The 17,861-nt window shown below is 46.7% G+C and overlaps 1 protein-coding gene across 6 annotated transcripts in view; it reads right to left on the bottom strand.

Annotated features, from left to right (window-relative positions):
• The window catches only part of EDA (ectodysplasin A), an 87,218-nt gene that overhangs the window by 24,079 nt on the left and 45,278 nt on the right, over positions 1-17,861 (bottom strand). For all 6 annotated transcript variants that reach the window (XM_054215282.1, XM_054215283.1, XM_054215286.1 and 3 more), the window contains exon 2: positions 10,048-10,153. In XM_054215282.1, coding sequence (XP_054071257.1) covers positions 10,048-10,153 — 106 coding nt within the window. The remainder of the gene's footprint in view (positions 1-10,047; positions 10,154-17,861) is intronic.

The raw sequence follows: 17,861 nt of genomic DNA, 5'->3' as shown, positions 1-17,861 counted from the left end.
GGTTTTTTTTGTTGCTGCCATTGTTTCTTTTCTTCTGCCAGTACTCAGAGATATTTTTGCCTGGTTTGACGATTAAAAAACAGGACTCTTCACATCAGGGAATAACTTGGTCAAGCTCATAGAGAAAGGGAGGATAGTTAAATGTAAAACCGCAGAGACACTGGCTAACAGTAGATTGTGATGTACTTCATACTGATCTTTAATCATATTAAAGAGAAAAAACCTCTTTAGTTACCACAGTTCAGGATGATTGGAACTGAAATGTGACCAAAAGAGACAGACCTCAGAGACCATCGGTCAACAACCTCTTTCATTGGTTCTGGTAAAGGTACCTTGTCGAGCAACCACCCTCTGCCTCAGCTGGAGAGGGGGAAGGTGGAGGAGGAATGTGATTGCTCTCATGCATTTACGAGGTTTTTCCACCTTAAAAAGTGCGACTTGTAGGTCATCAGCTGCTGTTTGAAGGGCCCCATGCTAGACCATGTGGAGACTCACCAGCCCTGTGTACCTCTTAAGGGCTTTTTGGCATGAGGAACAACATAGGTGCAGGGTCATAAAAGAACCAGGCTGGAACAGCAACCATCCCCGAGAGGTCTCTTACCTCTGCTGTTGTCACCTCTGTCATGGTATTGGTCCTGCTTTGGGGGAAAAGGGCTGGATCCAGAGGTCCCCTCCACCCTACATTACCCCATGATCTCAGCTCTCCTTCTCCAACAGCCAGAGCTCTGCTGAGAATCAGTACTCCTTGCGTCCTCGAGTACAGGAGAACTATCCTTACCCACTGCAACGGGAATTTCCATCACTTGATACAACATAAAGAACAACCAAGTTGACTTATGTCCTCAATCCCATCCAGATCCACTTTGGGCTCAGCAGCAATGTACCAGGTCAGACCAGTGATACCATGAGGGCTTTTAAAAAAACCCTCCAGTCTCCACGGAGTAGGTGCAAGCAAACCACAGCGCAAATGTGTTCATGAACAAAGACAAAATCCTGCTCCCAATTAACTACAGAGCCACTGTTGCTGGCAAAATAATATTGCACTGCCTTCTCAAAAACACAAAAAACCAATCAAACATAAATCTCCACCCTTCTTAACTCCGCTCCCACATAATCAGTCCCAGCCAAGTTCCTGGGGTTCACACCAGAACCTGTGGCCATCATATTTCATTTTCCGCACTCTCACTGGCTATGGAAGAAGAATATGATGTGCCTTTTGTTTTCCTTCAGGCTTTTAGGTTTGATTCCAAATGCTGGATCTTTACAGCAGAGCTGACAAACAACATTACTATTTCTAATTCAAGTATCTCGAGGCTTTTTTTGGCTTGCTGGCTGGACTCACAAGGCTTATTTTCTATACACCACTGCGCCCTATTGCTTACTTTATCAATACCACATATTTGAATTCAACAATTTAAAGCGTAGTATTACAGCTGTGTTTTTATTTTGTTTGTTTTATTCGGTTGTTGCTTAACACAAAACATTCTGACATTTTAAGTCATATCCCACTAAGATAAACAACTAACATATGTCATGAATTCCAGTAGAAATGATTCCCAAGTGGTGCTGCAGCAAGGTTTTAACCAAGCGTACGAAAGGCTCTTTTAAATTGTTTGCTGGATGTTTTAAATGCACTCTTCCCCGCCACAGCTATCCATAAGGAATCGAGGGCAGGTGGGGGGAAATCTCTTCAACTATCTCATCTCTGCAGAACTTTACATGTTTTTCTTCCTCCTCTACGTAATTCTGCCTAATTGGACTGAAAAATCTCTGCAGGGTTCAACAGCTGTCTGTAATCTGACGGTTTAATTACAGGGAATAGCATGGGATCTATACCCAAAGATATATCCGTGTGCATCTATGTGTACTTAGATTTCTATTAATCAGAAAAGGGGTCTGAAGGAAACCTAAGAGAGACCCCACCACTCTTTGGGAAGCCAAAGTCACCAAAGTTAAGTCCCTGCAGCAGTCACGGCACAGCGAAGTCTTGCCTGGCTCGGCCAACTCTTGAGTTTACCCATTCACAGCATTTCAAACAAATTAAGGGACTTCACCAAATCCTGCTCGTATTAACGAGATCAGTTACGAATCCACTAGTGTTGCTACGCATCGTGGCCAACAGAGCCCTAATGAAAGTACGCAACTGCCATGCCTCATTCACAACTTTTTCCCCAAATTGTCTCCTGGTGGTGGTGGTGGTCTTCGGCTTGTCACATGGCTAACGTACCTGGTCTACTATAGCCGAGAGGATTTTTAATGAGTGCCCAAGACAGGCCACAACTGAAGACCACCTCACCATTCCCCATCACCAGCACAGCAGGGTTTGGCTATCCAGTCCCACCCTGGTCTCCACAGACAGAAAAACAAGCTTATTCAGCCCAAAATCTGCAGAAGGCAGACACCCCGTAGTGGCTGCAGCAGGACCCCGAGCCTGGACTGCCGTACCTGGCCATTTGGAAAGGCGTAACGTGCTCCAGCTCGGCACCAGTTCCTCAGCTTTTGTGCTAGAGCAGATCTGTGACCAGATGGGCTTGGAGCATGTGCTAAGCAAACTTGTGCCTGCCTGCAAAATACTCCGTGGATGTGGCCAGAGCGCCAGTTTATTCACAGAAATCAAAGCTCAGCTGCAAACACTTCAGTGCGACAGACAATAGAGCCCCTCACACTGTGGGAAAGAAATCACCAGCTACTAGTTGAGTTCAGCATTTACAATGCTCGGTGCATGGCATCCATAGTTCAGATGCACACATAGCTCAGACGCAATCGCATTCCTGCCCGGCTGGAACATCTGTTCTCCTCTCATTAGTCCTGGCCGTGTTTTGTTACAGAAGAAACTATCTTGAGATTCCTGAACTTCAGATTTGACCCGAGGCGTTATGAAAAGCCCCAGTTTTCAGAAGTGGAATTCATACGGAATCACCAGTCACTTCTAATAACGTCGGTCCCTGCTTAACATACAGCTGTAAAAAAGGCTCCGAATTGTAGTTCAAGTTTCAGCAAAGCCTGCAGAAGCACACAGTGTAGGCTATGCACTGAGGATCCGGCAGGACAACACTGAAACCCACCCAAAACCAGCGTAAGTCTGAAAATGCAACCGAGGTGAGATTCTGACCAGAGAATTCCTTCTCCAGCCTTCTGCATATCCTCGGCATCTCAGAATCTTCCAAGTGGTCATCCCACCACCTTATCCGAACCAGACGGGAGGTACCAGGGAAGGACAAACATGCACCAAAGCAGCTCTACGGATGGAACAAATCAACAGCACCTAATCACACTTTACAAATATTAAAAATAATAAAGCAGGGTTTCTTTTGGAACAATCCAGATCACAACTGGAAGGGCTGGTGAAGATGACAGGAGGCAAATGGAGGTTGCGTATGGATCAGAACACGTTGACCGATATACTGTGAACCCTGTGACCTGGAACAATTCCTCATCATGGCCATCACACGCCTAGGCTCATACCTCTCCCAGCAAGTTAATTGCTTTTAATATTTAACATCCAATTAGGACAGCAACGTACCAGAGTTCAGTGAAGAATTCTGGACTGCACCAGTTTTCAGACCCTGGTTCCTTCTTGCTGGCGGATGCAGCACATCCTCAGGAAAATATCACCCTCAACGCATACTGCGGGAGTGAACGTCACCACTCAGGCTTCCAGCATCCCACGCTTTCCAGTTAGAGAAAGCGACTCCGAAACCTTTAAGCAGGAACAGCATATTGGCTCAAGCCGAGACAACACCTCTGCTTTCCCAACACGCTCAAGGCTACGTGGAACTTCCCTCAAATTGTGTCTTTGTTTGGGTATCTACCATACCACACTGCTGGATGACAAACAACTGCCTCTGGTTTCCCAAGACAGGCTTCAGCAGAGATTGTTAACGGACTCAGCAGTGAATTTATTTCAGCATTAAAAAATAAAAGAATTCAGAGTAATCTGAACGAAAGATAAGCTGAAAATGTTCCAGCTGTCTAAAAAGGTATTCTTTTAAAAGTTATGCCTAGACCAAGAAGATCCCCCTTTAATGTTGTCTTCACCTTTGCTTTCACTTGTTTCCAGAAGTGACATGGTATTAATCTACCACTGCTCCAACAGAGCTGAAACCAGGACCAAAACATCATGCTGGGTTTTTAGCCAGTTTTTAAGCTTCTCTGGATCTGTCTCAGTGGAAGTATTAGTTAGAAATGAGCACGGACACAAGACCGTGGTCTGAAATAAGTTACCTATGTATTCATCACTGTATCTTCACGGCTGAAAAGTGCCCGAGGTGTAAGACTTTATACAGGTACCTGCCTTATTATCATAAGCCTAGGTGTAACATGTAGGTAGGGATCTCTAAAAGAGCTGTAGTCTTAATTTTACCGTAGTAGTAACAAGTACTGAGAGCAACGTCACAGGAAAGGGATGGAGATTGTCCAGGAAGATTGAAACATCATCTTAATTCCTCCCTCCTCCCATTTTGGGGGAAATCTCAGAGAAATTCTGGGGGAAGCCAGTAAGTGCGAGCCCTTTGTGGTGAGCCTTGCTTTTGGGACCGTCCCCTGCGCTCCAGTATCCAGGAAATGTTCTGTATTTACTGAGCGCTCATCACCATGGTTTCGGAGCACAATAAGGCTCTATATCGCCCTTCATACATCTGCGTTTCTGGGAACGTCTGGGCTTTGGGGAATTGCACGGGGCCGACACAAAGGCACCGATTGTTCTGGAGGCTGAGGGACGAACCTGCCCTTTCCAAAGGAGAGGAAGCCGGCAGGAAAAGTCGTTATTGTGATCTGGATATTAAAAAAAAAAAAAAAAAGGCAAAAAAAAGCCTTATTGCATCATCAGCATGGCCAGGTCGGGAGAGGGGTACGGGGACGCCTGAGAGACGGCACCTGTGGGTCTGGGGGCTACCCAGGGGGACGGAGGGAGCCAGGCACCCCCGGCCGGGCTCTGGAATCAGCTACCTGCTAAACCATCACCAAACCATCCTAAATGATGGAATCCTATGATTCTAAAGCCATCATGCGAATACAACCTGGTGAAACATGGGCCCCACATAGCTGGTGCATCACTTCCAAAGCTCCAGGTAGAAGCAGGGGTGGAGACGAGCTTCTGCTCTCCCAGAATTTCATTTTCCTTTCAACAAAAGCCATTTGCAGCGCCGAAACCCATGAGTTCTCATCAAGGACTTTCCTCGGCAGTAAGGACTGCCAAAGTAGTAGGAACCAAATTGTTGTCAGCTTAAGGACAGCCATCTGCTCAGCCTCTTCCCAGCTGCCATGCTCCAAATCAAAGAATGGATAACAATCACTTATGTTTCTCACCAAGCCCAATATGAAAAAATCTAGGAAGGAAAAAAAAAAAAAAAAACCAACCAACAAACCCCAAACCAAAAAGCAAAAAACCAAACAAACCAGGAAAGCAGCACGGCAGGGATCTAACTGGGAACAGAGATGAAAGTAGGAGAAAAAGAAACTAGTTTTCTTTTTTTTTTTTTTTTTAAACAATGTTTTTTAGAGTCCTATTGACATCTGCTTTGTAAATGCTCTGTCATTATTTATAACCTCAAGAGCACGGAATTGTCTCTGTAGTTACAACCATGCTACTCCCATATTTTGGCTTTGTTAGCAAAGAGCCAGCAGCATTTTTACTGGTGCTCTGGGAATAGAGATCTAACATTTCATACACAGTTTATTTAAAAGTGGACTAATTTAACATTCTTGATGGTTCCTTTTAGCACAACTGTTGCTAATTACCAGCTCCAGAATGATTTGTTAATCTGGGAGCAACAGTGGTTCCACAGCAGCATAAATACACCAAGGCAAAAAGGAAGGAGAGGAAAAAGGGAAAAATAAAGAAGAGATGTTGGAGGGGGGTCAAGTTTTAGTGAACTAAAGCAAATTAAGTGACAGGTGGAACCGGTAACACGGAAAGAACACCATAAAATGGAGCTGTAAAGGGAATAATCCTGGTCCTTGAGAAGGAGAAAAAAAATTAGTGGCAATTTTTAAAGCTGTGCAAATGTTGGTTTTGGTGGCACGGCCAGGAAGCTGGCTTGAAAGATGATCTGTGCTCCTCAGGACTGGGACAGGCACCAGCCTCCCATTAACCCCGTCTGCCCGTGGCTGGAGCGACGGCGAGCAGAGAGGGGAGCCAGGCAGGGACCTCTGGGGAGCCAGGCAGGGACCTCTGGGGAGCCAGGCAGGGACCTCTGCCCGGGACACAACCTCGGCTGCTTAATCGGCTCCAGGGCGCCATGAGTGGAGGGACACAAACAAAAAGTAAACAAACACAACCATAAAACATGACAAAGCGGGTAGGAGGGCCCAAGCTGGAGGCCTCAAAGGAGGAGCCCTTGAAGAGGACCGAAGCTGGAGGCCTCAAAGGAGGAGCCCTTCAAGAGGACCGAAGCTGGAGGCCTCAAAGGAGGAGCCCTGGAAATACTGGAGTCATGTCTGGAAGTGACAGGATCCAACCGATAACTTTGCACGACTGCACATGATTTTTCTTGGGGTTTTTCATCAAGCAACGAAGAGACACAGAAGCAGCTTCGCTGCTCGTGGCCTCCATGTCCTATCCCTGTGGCTCTGTGCCCTGGGCACAGCCATCAACCCTTCCCATGCCCCATGGGAATAGCTCTGACCTGTCTCAAAACCAGCCTTTTCACCACAAAAGACTTGAAAGCAAATTTACCTAAAAGAAAAAAACCAAACAAAACCACTTTTAGGAAAGGAACCTTGTTACCTCTGTCATTTATGAATCATCAAAGCCATCCCCTTGTTGGGACCAAGACGAGCAGGACTCAAACAGCCGTGGAAGGGGACGGAGCAGCCACCCTCCAACCACCGCTTCCACACTTGGATCACTTTGGTTTTTCACTGCATGTGTGAAAGGACTTGAAAGTTCATAAAATTAATTCCAGACAAATATTAGTGAGGCCTCAAGTGGAAAGCACATCTCCTTCCTTCTGGGAATTTATAGTTCATCCACTTTTATCTTCTGGAGGCTCTTTGGAGATCAAAGATATGATCAACTTTCCCTTTGCAAAACTCATGAAGAAAACGGTGTTCTCAGTACTGTGACGTGACTTTATTTATTTATTAAATGATTCATTGCCCTTCTCTAAAAAGTAAGATTCCTTCCTGTAGGTCTAAAACAAACAGCACAAGTCACCCAAGAAAGCTATTCTGTTTGTTTATAGATTTTACGGTTGTTACAAGGTCAGTCCCTACCCTGGCAGCTTACACTTGTTAAATACTGCTCTACCTAATAAAGCTGAGATGGCCCAACACGAAGTAACTGCTTGCCAACATAACTCGCCTTGCTAACACCACTAGGAAAATGACCCGTCACTCTGGCAATTATCCCCATCTCTGTCACACTATGGGGTCAAACCCCCTAATTTACAAAAAGACATATATAGTTGTTGGAAAGGTGCTACGTTTCTGGAGTGACTCAACTCTGATGCATTCAGGGAGCAACAAGGAGATCTGGGAAAGGAGCGCGAGTTATAAAACTACGACATTTGTCCCTGCTCACTGCAGGGGGGTTTGGACTAGATGACCTTTAAAGGTCCCTTCCAACCCAACACATTCTATGAGTCTATGACATGTTTTCATGCGGGCCCAAGGATGATGAGAAAAGCCCTCGTTAGTCCACCAACTGGCAGCATCTCTTTCTCCCCATTGCAGTGATTCGCTGCACATCTGGCAACAGAAAGGCAGCACTTCGGCAGCCTAACGGACTGGGCTAATTCCTCCGAACATCTGCCTGCAGCACGCCACTTACACCGCTCGCGTACGGTGGAAACTTGCTACTTATACAAGCGACTTGCGAAGACACTGGAATAGATTTCAAGGAATCGGTGCAAAAGGACTTGGATCCTGCCTGAGCCATCTGAGCATCGGAGCGACACTGGCTCTAAAGATGATGGACCACATTTAGCTGGAATCACTCAGGGAGTCTGTACCAAATGCATCATACTTGTCAGCGTTTTGGGGACGAGGAATCCGGGGACTTTCACGAAGCTCTTTCTTGGAGCAGAGCCACGCTGTGAAACTGCAAAGGCTTCGGGGGAGATGGGAAACTCATGGAGCCACGGAGCCAGAGAGGAAAACTAATGATGGCCGAGAGCTTTGTAACGCTGTGAGGACTTGGGCTTAGCAGGCATCAAGCCATGCCCAGATCACTACTGCATTATTTCTTTCCCTGCCTTCCCTGGCATCCAGTCCCCTTCTCCTCTCCGTATGAAAATGGAGCTGTGCTTTTCTGCAGTAGGAAAGCGCGGGAGCTCTTCCAGGAGCTCAACACGGAAGAGACAGCCCTCACATCTCAGGGTAGCTAGACAATCATGAAAAGACAGCATTGGAAATAAAATTCCTCACATTGAAATGAGGCAGGATTCAGGCTGGGGAAAATGACTGAAGGCGAAGTTAGTTTTAATTATTTTGGTATTCGTTACTGAAGTTCTCAACAAGAGTTGAGAGTGTTTTTGGTGCACTAAAGATGTCGCAGTACTTACACTTATCAATGCGCTACCTAAGGATTGTGGCGTTGTTCTTAGAAGAACAAAAACAGTTACATGACCTCAAGCTTGAAATATAATTTTGGCAGGGCTCATTTTCCATTTTAAAGCACCCTTCAGATGTCCGTGGGCTTTAGAAAACACCTGCTGCATGAAGAGCCAGCCATTCGGAACACAGAGCACAGCTCCTGGAGAGCCCCCAGGAATCACCACCACGTCCCAGGGCTCACACGCCATCAGCGCCTCAAGGGACGTGCTCCTAGTCACCTGCCTCCCCATCCCTTCCCTACAGCGCTCCTGGTGGCCGTGGCCACCTGAAGGTGTGTGAGCACCTTCAAACCGAGCTTCCTGCCACTGTATCTCATGGGGAGGGTTGCAAGGCTGTCCTTTCCCCGGTCTTTCAAGCAGAAGGCTTTCTCTAATTCTGCCCCGCATCTCCCAAACCTTACCCACAAGTGGTCCCTCACCCTGCAAAGCCATAACCGACTCACGTAGCCCAGCTCCTGCTCCCATCACCGCGACCTGCACCAGCTCAATGCCTTTGCAGCCATCAGGAACGGTCTCCATCTCCCAGATTAAAGACTAAAACACTTTAAGAAAACCCCTTATCAGACGGTAGCATGTTGTAATATTTAGCACTCGCATGAAGCACTTGTACAACTGCATCATGGCCTGTCCCATCCCACCAAAGGCACCGTCCACGGAAGGCATGTGCATTGTCAGACACCAAGTCCAAAACCAACCAGAAGGTCTGAAACAAAGAGACCAGACACAGGAGAAGGGCTTTGGCATCTGAGGATAACAGAGCAGGACACGTGGACGATGATGCTCTCGCCGAGGGATGGTGATGGCAAAGGGAAGCAGCAGCTGCTGCCCTGCGGACCAGGAGAACAGACACCATTGCCACACCAGGGAGGTCTTCAGCTACCACCCAGCACCAGGGAAGTCCCAGCACCCCTGGGGTTTGCATCACACATCCTCATTTTCATATTTATCAAATCACAGATATATAATTATGTTTTGTTTTTTTTTTTTTTTTAAACTTTCCACTCTCTTAATATAAGCTCTGTACAACTCTTCCCTTCACGTGGGCTTTGATGCCCCCTGAAGCCTTCTGCTGCTCTGCAAAACCCTGTTAGAACCCAGTTACCATTTTGTGTGCAAGCTGTTTGTTAGACTACAAATAGCTACTTGATGATTTTAAGCGAAGACAAGTGTACAGAACAACAAATACAGGTATATAAGCAAAAATTATAACACAGAGCCTGACTATGAGAGAAGAAGAGCCAAGGACAAGATTACTGAGCAGCATTAATTTGCACAAAATCTCTAGAACTACAGTTGCAGAGCTCAGAACTACTGGAATTCATCATCTGGAAGGCAATCAAAATCAGACAGAAGCTATTATAAGCCACAGATACCAATTTATTTTTTTTTCCACACACAGAATTCTGTATATAACCACGATCTGGAAAAAAAAAAAGTCAGTTTTCCGCTTGTCTGTGCGTAGACAACAAGCGAGGAACCAAGTGGGACTCACCGTCTGGCCCTTCGCTGCCTTTACTCCTTTTATTTCGACGGACGCGTCTACCTTCTTCTCCGACGTGCAGCTTTTCCTCAGGGTGAAAGAAGTTCAGCAAGGCCAGCTGAAAAAAAGGAGGACAAGGTTAAGCATCTTTTGGCAAGGAAGGCTTAGCCGACCAGAGAGATCGGAGCCTGAACGCCGAATCTTTTCCATCAGGCATAGCTCTGCTGAGAGACGGCACCCCACGGATGCCCAGCGCATCCCAAGGGGTACCGCAAGGAGCTGTGTCCCCTTGGAAGCAGTCCAGGACTTGGGAAAACTCAACCTGAAGGGTCTGGGCAGGGAGGAGCATCCCCCTGGGGCACGGGGGGCTGCAGGGACAGGGACGCAGGCGGCAGCGGGGAGATCTATAGCTGGAAACAATCAAACGCCCCCAACGCCGATGCGATCATTTCTAATTATTCTCTGCAAAACTTGCTCAATCCTGGAGCTCTTTCACCAGTATTACTCACTGCCAGTAAGTTTTTCCTCTTTCAAGCTCTCTTCTGCAAGCCTCATTAGCTACTGAGATTCAAAGGTCTTCAGGGACCTTTAAATCCAATTCAGTATACCACATAAATTAACACTTTAAACCTAGAGCAAGTACATCTTTATAACATGAAGTTTGCCAAGAGGCAAAAATTTTATGTAGCGACCTCTTATTTGTGAAAAAAAATAGCTGCTGCATTAAAAACTCTTTGACAGTTATTAAATCAACATCCCTACCCAGAAACTGGAATTTTGGTTTAGAAACTTCACGGGTCCTCCCAGCTACCCCAGGGCGCGACAGCTCAACACCAGCGGCATTTTCCCCAGCTATTTCCACTTCCTAAAATAAGGAATTTCACAAAAAGATGAATTCGGAGCCAAACACCTTGTTCTGCGTGTTACCGCAACCGCCTCCAACCGGGATGGGGTTTTCTTTACGCTGAAGAAACCTGATCGCAGTTATTTGAGCCATAAATACACACACCAGCCAAATACAGCCTAAGAGAAGAACCAAGAGGCTTCAAAAAAGCAGCACCAAAGGTTATCAAGCGCGCTATTGTTCTGAGAACAAAACCTGTGGCATCAAAAGCCTCTTTGAGATAGCAGAGGAGAATAAACTCCTTCCGTGAATTGCTAGTTAAAAGAGCGGCTCCGTTAAGCTAAAGGCCATAAAAGTCCCTATCAAAAGTAATGATCGTTAAAGGTCTCTTTACCTTTGACGTGCCCCTGGGCGCTCGCCTCCCCTCTCCCACCCGCTGGGGTGCAGGGGGGTGCACCCCGCCGCACACAAACCCCTACTCCCGAGTTATTTCCCCCCACCCACACTCTTCTTCCAGCCTAAAAGCATCCCATTCCTGCTTCCTAATGAGCAGCCGCTGGATTTTACATTTGCTTTACTCCAACGAGCCCCAGCGCAGTCTCATGAATGGGATTTAGGAAACCAAAGGCTTTTCACAAAAAAAATCTAACCCAACAAACCAAAGGGTTTCCCAAATTCCCAAGCTGTTGCTATTTCTTTCCGCTTGTCAAAGTACCTAAAAATCAACGACAAGGAAAAGCCAGCACTTACCTACCTAGGGAAGGACCAGTCCCAGCATCGGATGAAGAAGGGAATTCTCATTTACAACAAGTCTTGGTGAATGGAGGGAAGAAGGGGCCCCACTCCCCTCTACCCGTCCTCCCTCATCTCCCACATCCCACCCCGCTGTCCCCGACACGGAGCACGGGAGCGGGGTGTTCCCGCCGGCACCACCAGCGCCTTCCACAACAAAGCAGGGCAAGGGATGAGCAAAAAGCGAAGGTTTTTCTTTTTAAACCACGCACTTAAATCAAGTTGAACCACAGCAGAACTAATTGAAGGAACAAATTGCATTATAATTCAGGTTAAAACTTCAATGAAGTCATCCGCGCTGCTTTTGAATGCTGTTATTACTTGGCTCTTATTTGAGCTTTACAAAACACGACTAAATAAAAGCACTGAAAATGAAGTGGTGGGGAACCAGCCCGTTAAGACGTGCTGGTGGTGAGATTTTTTTTTTCCTGCCAAGCATAAGGTGGATCCTCGTGTGCCGCCCTCCCACCCATGCTGTAACGAAACAGAGCTACTACCGGGCTTGGACTAGTTCAGAGAAAAGTTTCACCTGGAAAATCATAAGGATTTGGAGAGGATGAAACACCCTGATTTCTCTTTTTGATTGAGGGGTTTTGTTGTTTTCAGTGAAACAATCAAAATTTCTTAAGAGACTTGAAAACTTTTCCCAATCTGAACAAAACCATTTAAGTTTCGTCTCAAAAGGGGAAATACGAGAGATTGACACAACGTGTTTAACTTCCTGGACAGTTAATCAAAATAACCTTTCAATTCCCAAAACAATTTCAAACTGAAAGAGGTGAGATTTAGATTAGGTATTAGGAAGGAATTCTTTGCTGTGAGGGTGGTGAGCCCCTGGCCCAGGTTGCCCAGAGAAGCTGTGGCTGCCCCATCCCTGGAGGGGTTCAAGGCCAGGTTGGACGGGGCTTGGAGCAACCTGGGCTGGTGGGAGGTGTCCCTGCCCATAGAAATGGGCAATAAAAATAGCTTATGACAGCAATTGTGACCACACCAGCTATGAGCACACGCTGCTTTGAGACCAACCCCCACAAAAACAAGCTTTCCTGAAGAAGCAACGTGCCAGTTCTCTGCGTTTAGCCTGCTGATGGACACAACTGGTGTGAGCAAAAAGAGAGAGAGAGGAGTTTGTCCTAGGGACTACTTCATAATTACGCAAATAATGAGATTTAATCCATGGTGACCAGCGCACAGGGGTTCAAAGAGGTCCACCTCTGGATGGAGGGAGCTGCTCAGGACTGCTCTCCGGAGCCCTGTGGCAGGGCAACGGATGGCCAAGCTCAGCACATCACTGACCCCACTCAGCTGCGAGCTCCCTGTGCCGACGAAGGAGAATTTCCTCTCCAATGACTCAAGGGGTCCATTGTTCCAGGGGCCGCAGCTGCGGGAGGTCAGGGATGCTCGGCCACCGGGTCAGCCCGAGAAGGGCCGCGCTGGCCAGCTGGGGACTGGTGGCTGGCACAGCTGCACCGGTTGGAAAAGCTAGCGAGGCTTTTTCCATTTAGCCCCCCCTGAGATATGATTAATATGTCCACTCTCAGCTCTTGGACTTTGCAGTTTTTGGTCTGGATGGATGTCTGTTGCTGTGCCTCGAATTAAACTCATCTACTCCCTGTTATTTGGTGTGGCTGCAAGAAGGGAGAGGATTTGCAGAGCCGAATGAGCAGATGTTTGCCACCCATCTAGCAAAATATGATGCAGCCACACAGACAGATGCAGAAGCAGAAATAACCTTCAGTGAAATGCTGCTGGCTGGACACTAGCGCAGCATTACGACACGGAGGTCGCTGAAAGCAACACACTTCACATGTCGGAAAAACATGCTGAAGCCGCAAGGATGGCTTCTGTTGGCTCCCTCCTTGTGTGGGGGGCAGAGCAGCGGGCTGGGCAGGTGTCTGGGTCGATCCGCTGCGGCCATTCCCACGGCTGAACACTTCACGGCATTTTAAAAACACCCAGAAACATTTTGTGCAAGTGTAAGTTGCATCCTTTTAGGAAAATGTGGAACAAACACACTTGCAAGGCTTGAATGGGCACTCGCTCGCTAAGCTCAGGTACCCCACGCTCGTCTCACTAATTGCGGCTTGTGATTTGAAGGTGCAAGATCTGGACCTTTGGTGGGTCTGGGAGGTGAGATGCTGGAGCTGATGGAGCAGGACCCCGAGTGTGGGTGGCCCCAGCCCAGAGGATGATCATGTGCAGGGCTGTGCAAACACGTCTGCGCTGGCCAACAGCCCGGCTGCAGCATCCATCCCTTCTGGAGAGGTCTAAAAGAAATGGACCTGTTGGAGCGGGTCCAGAGGAGGCCACAAAGGTGATCAGAAGGTCCGAGCACCTCTCCTGTGGGGACAGGCTGAGAGAGTTAGGGGGGTTCAGCCTGCAGAAGAGAAGGCTCCGGGGAGACCTCATAGCAGCTTTCCAGTATCTGAAGGGGACCTACAAGAAGGCTGGAGAGGGACTTTTTACAAGGGCATGTAGTGATAGGAAGAGTGGTAGTGGCTTCAAACTGAAAGAGGGAAGATTTAGATGAGATAATAGGAAGAAATTTTTCACTCTGAGGGTGGTGAGCCCCTGGCCCAGGTTGCCCAGAGAAGCTGTGGCTGCCCCATCCCTGGAGGGGTTCAAGGCCAGGTTGGACGGGGCTTGGAGCAACCTGGTCTGGTGGGAGGTGTCCCTGCCCAGGGCAGGGGGTGGCACTGGATGGGCTTTAAGGTCGCTTCTAACCCGAACCATTCTATGATTCTATATTACTCTCCTGGTCCGTCATTTCACTGAAACTCCTCATCCTCAAAGTCACAGAGAATCGATTCTCTCAGGCCCTACACTTGCAGAGTGAGAGTACTTCTGAGGAGCCCAGGCAGCACACACCTCCTCCCAAAACAGAAGTCGTATTTTCTCTGCAGTTACGCAACAGCGACAGAAAAGTTTGGAACAATCACCATTTCCCTCCTCCCACAACCTAAAGCTCTCAAATTACCTTAATTTTAGAAACACTACGTAAACCCATTCCGCGTCCATACTTTTAAATCAAGAAAACCACTATAGGATGCGAAAAGGTCAAAAAACCAAGAAAGGAAAACTCCCAGGGGAAACCGTACCTCAAAATAACCTGCGAAACAATAGTAAAGGCATGCCTCGCCAGAACGAATCTGTTCTACCTTGGTTTCTCTCAGCAAAATAGCGAAAAACAAAGGCGCGTATACAAAAGCAGTGATTTTCTCCGCAGCCACATGCAGAACGTGCTCTGCAAACACAGAACAAAGCCGCTCGGGGATGTCAAGGGACCACAGTGGGAACCCCCAGAATAACGTACCCCGCGGTCACTCAGAATCTCTGCTGGTTTGTGAGGATGGACGTTCCACACACTACAGAAGTAAGAATAGAGACGTGTATTATATACATATATATTTTTTTTTTTAAGGTACCATAAAATAGGAAGCTTTCTTCAAGGTATGAAACCCAAACATTCCATGGAATTATGGCTGGATATACAAACCACGTGCAATAAGAAAACCCAATGGTGGGATGCTGAAACAACTGTTAAGGTTTGCCTATTTAATTCCATCCCTCTCCAAATGCCTTAAATAACACACATCCCTCAGAGACACTTTACAGGAATGAAGATCCACTGGACACCAAGGGAATGTATTTCCAACAGTCAAACAGCTTGAAAATAAGAGAAGTGGAAAAAAAAAATAATCCAACCTATGCAATTACGCACAAAAGGCATGGTTTTTTTCCTTAGGCAAAGACAAGTTGGTAGGAAGAACTGGCGGGTTTTTCCTGATTAACAGCGGAATAGGGAAAAGCACGCAAGCGTTCAGATGCGCAAGCCCTTTTCAGTGAAAAGTGCCTTCTTGGGGAGTTTTTCAGGGCATGTTTATCACTAACAAAACCCCCAAAGACTTCTCCGCACGCCGTATTACAAAGTCGGCTTCCAATTAATCATGAGAAAGCTCGACCAGCCGGCTTTACACCTAATCCATAAAACCCACGCTTTCCTACAGCACAATATCTTAAAGCACCAGAGAAGGGAAAAAAAAAATAAAATAAAAAAAAAGTATGAAATCATCCTCTTGCGTTATTGTTTAATGGTATTGTTAAAGTCAAATTCCCTCATCATTTGCAATTTTGGAGGCTAATAACAAGCCTAAGCTGTGCAGAGGCATTCTTTGCAGGCAGTACTGTTGTTTTTCTGGCGCTCTGAAGCTCAGCCGTCGGAGGTTGTGGTTCAGAGCAGCAGCTACTTGAATATCAGCCCCATTGTCCTCCATCAGAAATTCGCCTCCGGTAACACGTGGTACGAAAAAAAAAAAAATTAAGTAGATTATTTATTTTCAAACAGACTAGAAAGAAGCCTGGAGAGTAGCTTTGCTTTATTGAAAAAAAAAAAACCAAAACCAACAACGCAACCCATTCAACATATTTTAAGCCTTGTTTTTGTCATCATTACTTTTTCTGCATAAAAATGCAAGAAGCGAAAGAGTAAACAATTCCCATTTCAACGTGACAAAAATTTATACACGGTATCTTGCCTGCAAGACAAGCCACAGCCCTGAATGCAAAACTCTTGTAACGTGACATATACCATGAGCCAGAACGTGGTCAGAGATAGCGATGGAGAGAGTGGAGATTATACTTTCTCTAAGCTGGAATTCTCATAACCCATTTTCCTCCCCAAAATCCAGTGTTTTCAGCCTAGTTGGGCTGCACGCATCCTTTCCCGGGGTCTGGAGTAGGTTACACACCGTCCTCCGCAAACTCCTCCACTGGATTTTTTTTTTTCTGCGTGAAAGTTCAAGTATGGTCCTCTCCTTCCAGACTGCCCATAACTCTTCTGGTCCCTATTGCTTCATCTCTCTCATCGCTCCCCGTCATCCTCCCTCCCCTCCCGACGCCAGCCACATCCCAGCTCTCGCCAGCTATTCACCCTGAAGCCCGAGGTCCCAGGGGCACAACCCATCAGCTTTGAGTTGATAGGAAACCCCACCACAATTGCCCCTCAATCTGATCTTCACCTAAGGGTCCTTGCTGAGCTTTTTAGACTCAACAGTGATCTTTAAAAGCGTTTTTCTCCCAAAGCTATGAGGCAAAGCAATTCTATAATCCAGAGAATAAAAGCACCAGAGATGCTAATGAGTTTATCCAAAGCCAGGGGGGTGGAAGGAGGGACTGAGCAAAGCCTCTGGGCAGGAGCTGTAACAGCAGAGCCACCACCATCCCAATAGACATGAGGAGCTTCATAACAAGTGACGAGCAAGCAGCCAAGTAAGCATTTGGCTATTAGGAAACAGAAATGACCTTGTTTTCATAGATGGAGGTGGACCAGGTAACACCATGGACTGGTGGCACTGCACAGGCTGCTGCCAGCGGGCAGGAATGCCCATCTTGGTAAATCTACGGCCCTTAACATACCACCATGGCTTTTAAGAAGCAGATTTGAGATGCTTTCGATCTGCCGAGAATTTCTGTCCTTGGGTTGAAAAGCCTTTCCAAAGAGAACTGCGCAATCCCCGTTTTCAGAAGGCCAATGAGTCACGCTCCCGGGTCTTCTAGGCACTGTGGTAACAGAAAATCATTAGAGAACAATAAAAGAGGAGGGAGCATATTTTCCTAAGTTTTTATTGGTATTTTAACTTCATTACCCAGGAAAGCCACTGTATTTTTCAGCACAGAACATTAAATCCAATTGCCAGTTATCAGTTTGAGCCTCGTTACAAACTGACGAACGCAGTGAATTAACTGCTATTGGAGGGTATAATGCAACTCTCAAACTTTCCTTCAGATCTGACCCCTTCCCAGAAAACTTTCCTCTCCCTTCCTCCTTTTTACCTGTTACAGAACTTTAAGTACCTTTTCACATACTGCAAACTCCCACAGTTCCAGCTACTGAGCTTCCCCTGCCAAAGCTGCTAACCTGTCCCAAAGAAAGGAAACCAGAACACAGATTAAGTATTTCAAAAGTTCATTCGAAACTTCAGTAGCGAAATGGCTAGATCAAACCAATCCACCAAATACCACACCTTTTTCCAGAAACAAGCGTATCTTTAAAATAAAAACAATTTTTTCCCCCCTACCAAAAGCCGCTCAAAAATCAGGAGCAGGTCGCTCTTTTAACATCTACCACAGATAGTGAATTCCAGCAACATGGGCAGGAAGGCAGGATAAAGCCGTACACTGATTAAACCACAAC

The sequence above is a fragment of the Rissa tridactyla genome, chromosome 9, assembly GCF_028500815.1.
Source record: "Rissa tridactyla isolate bRisTri1 chromosome 9, bRisTri1.patW.cur.20221130, whole genome shotgun sequence".
Classification (NCBI taxonomy): Eukaryota; Metazoa; Chordata; class Aves; order Charadriiformes; family Laridae; genus Rissa; species Rissa tridactyla.
This window is presented reverse-complemented; position numbering and strand designations above follow the sequence as displayed.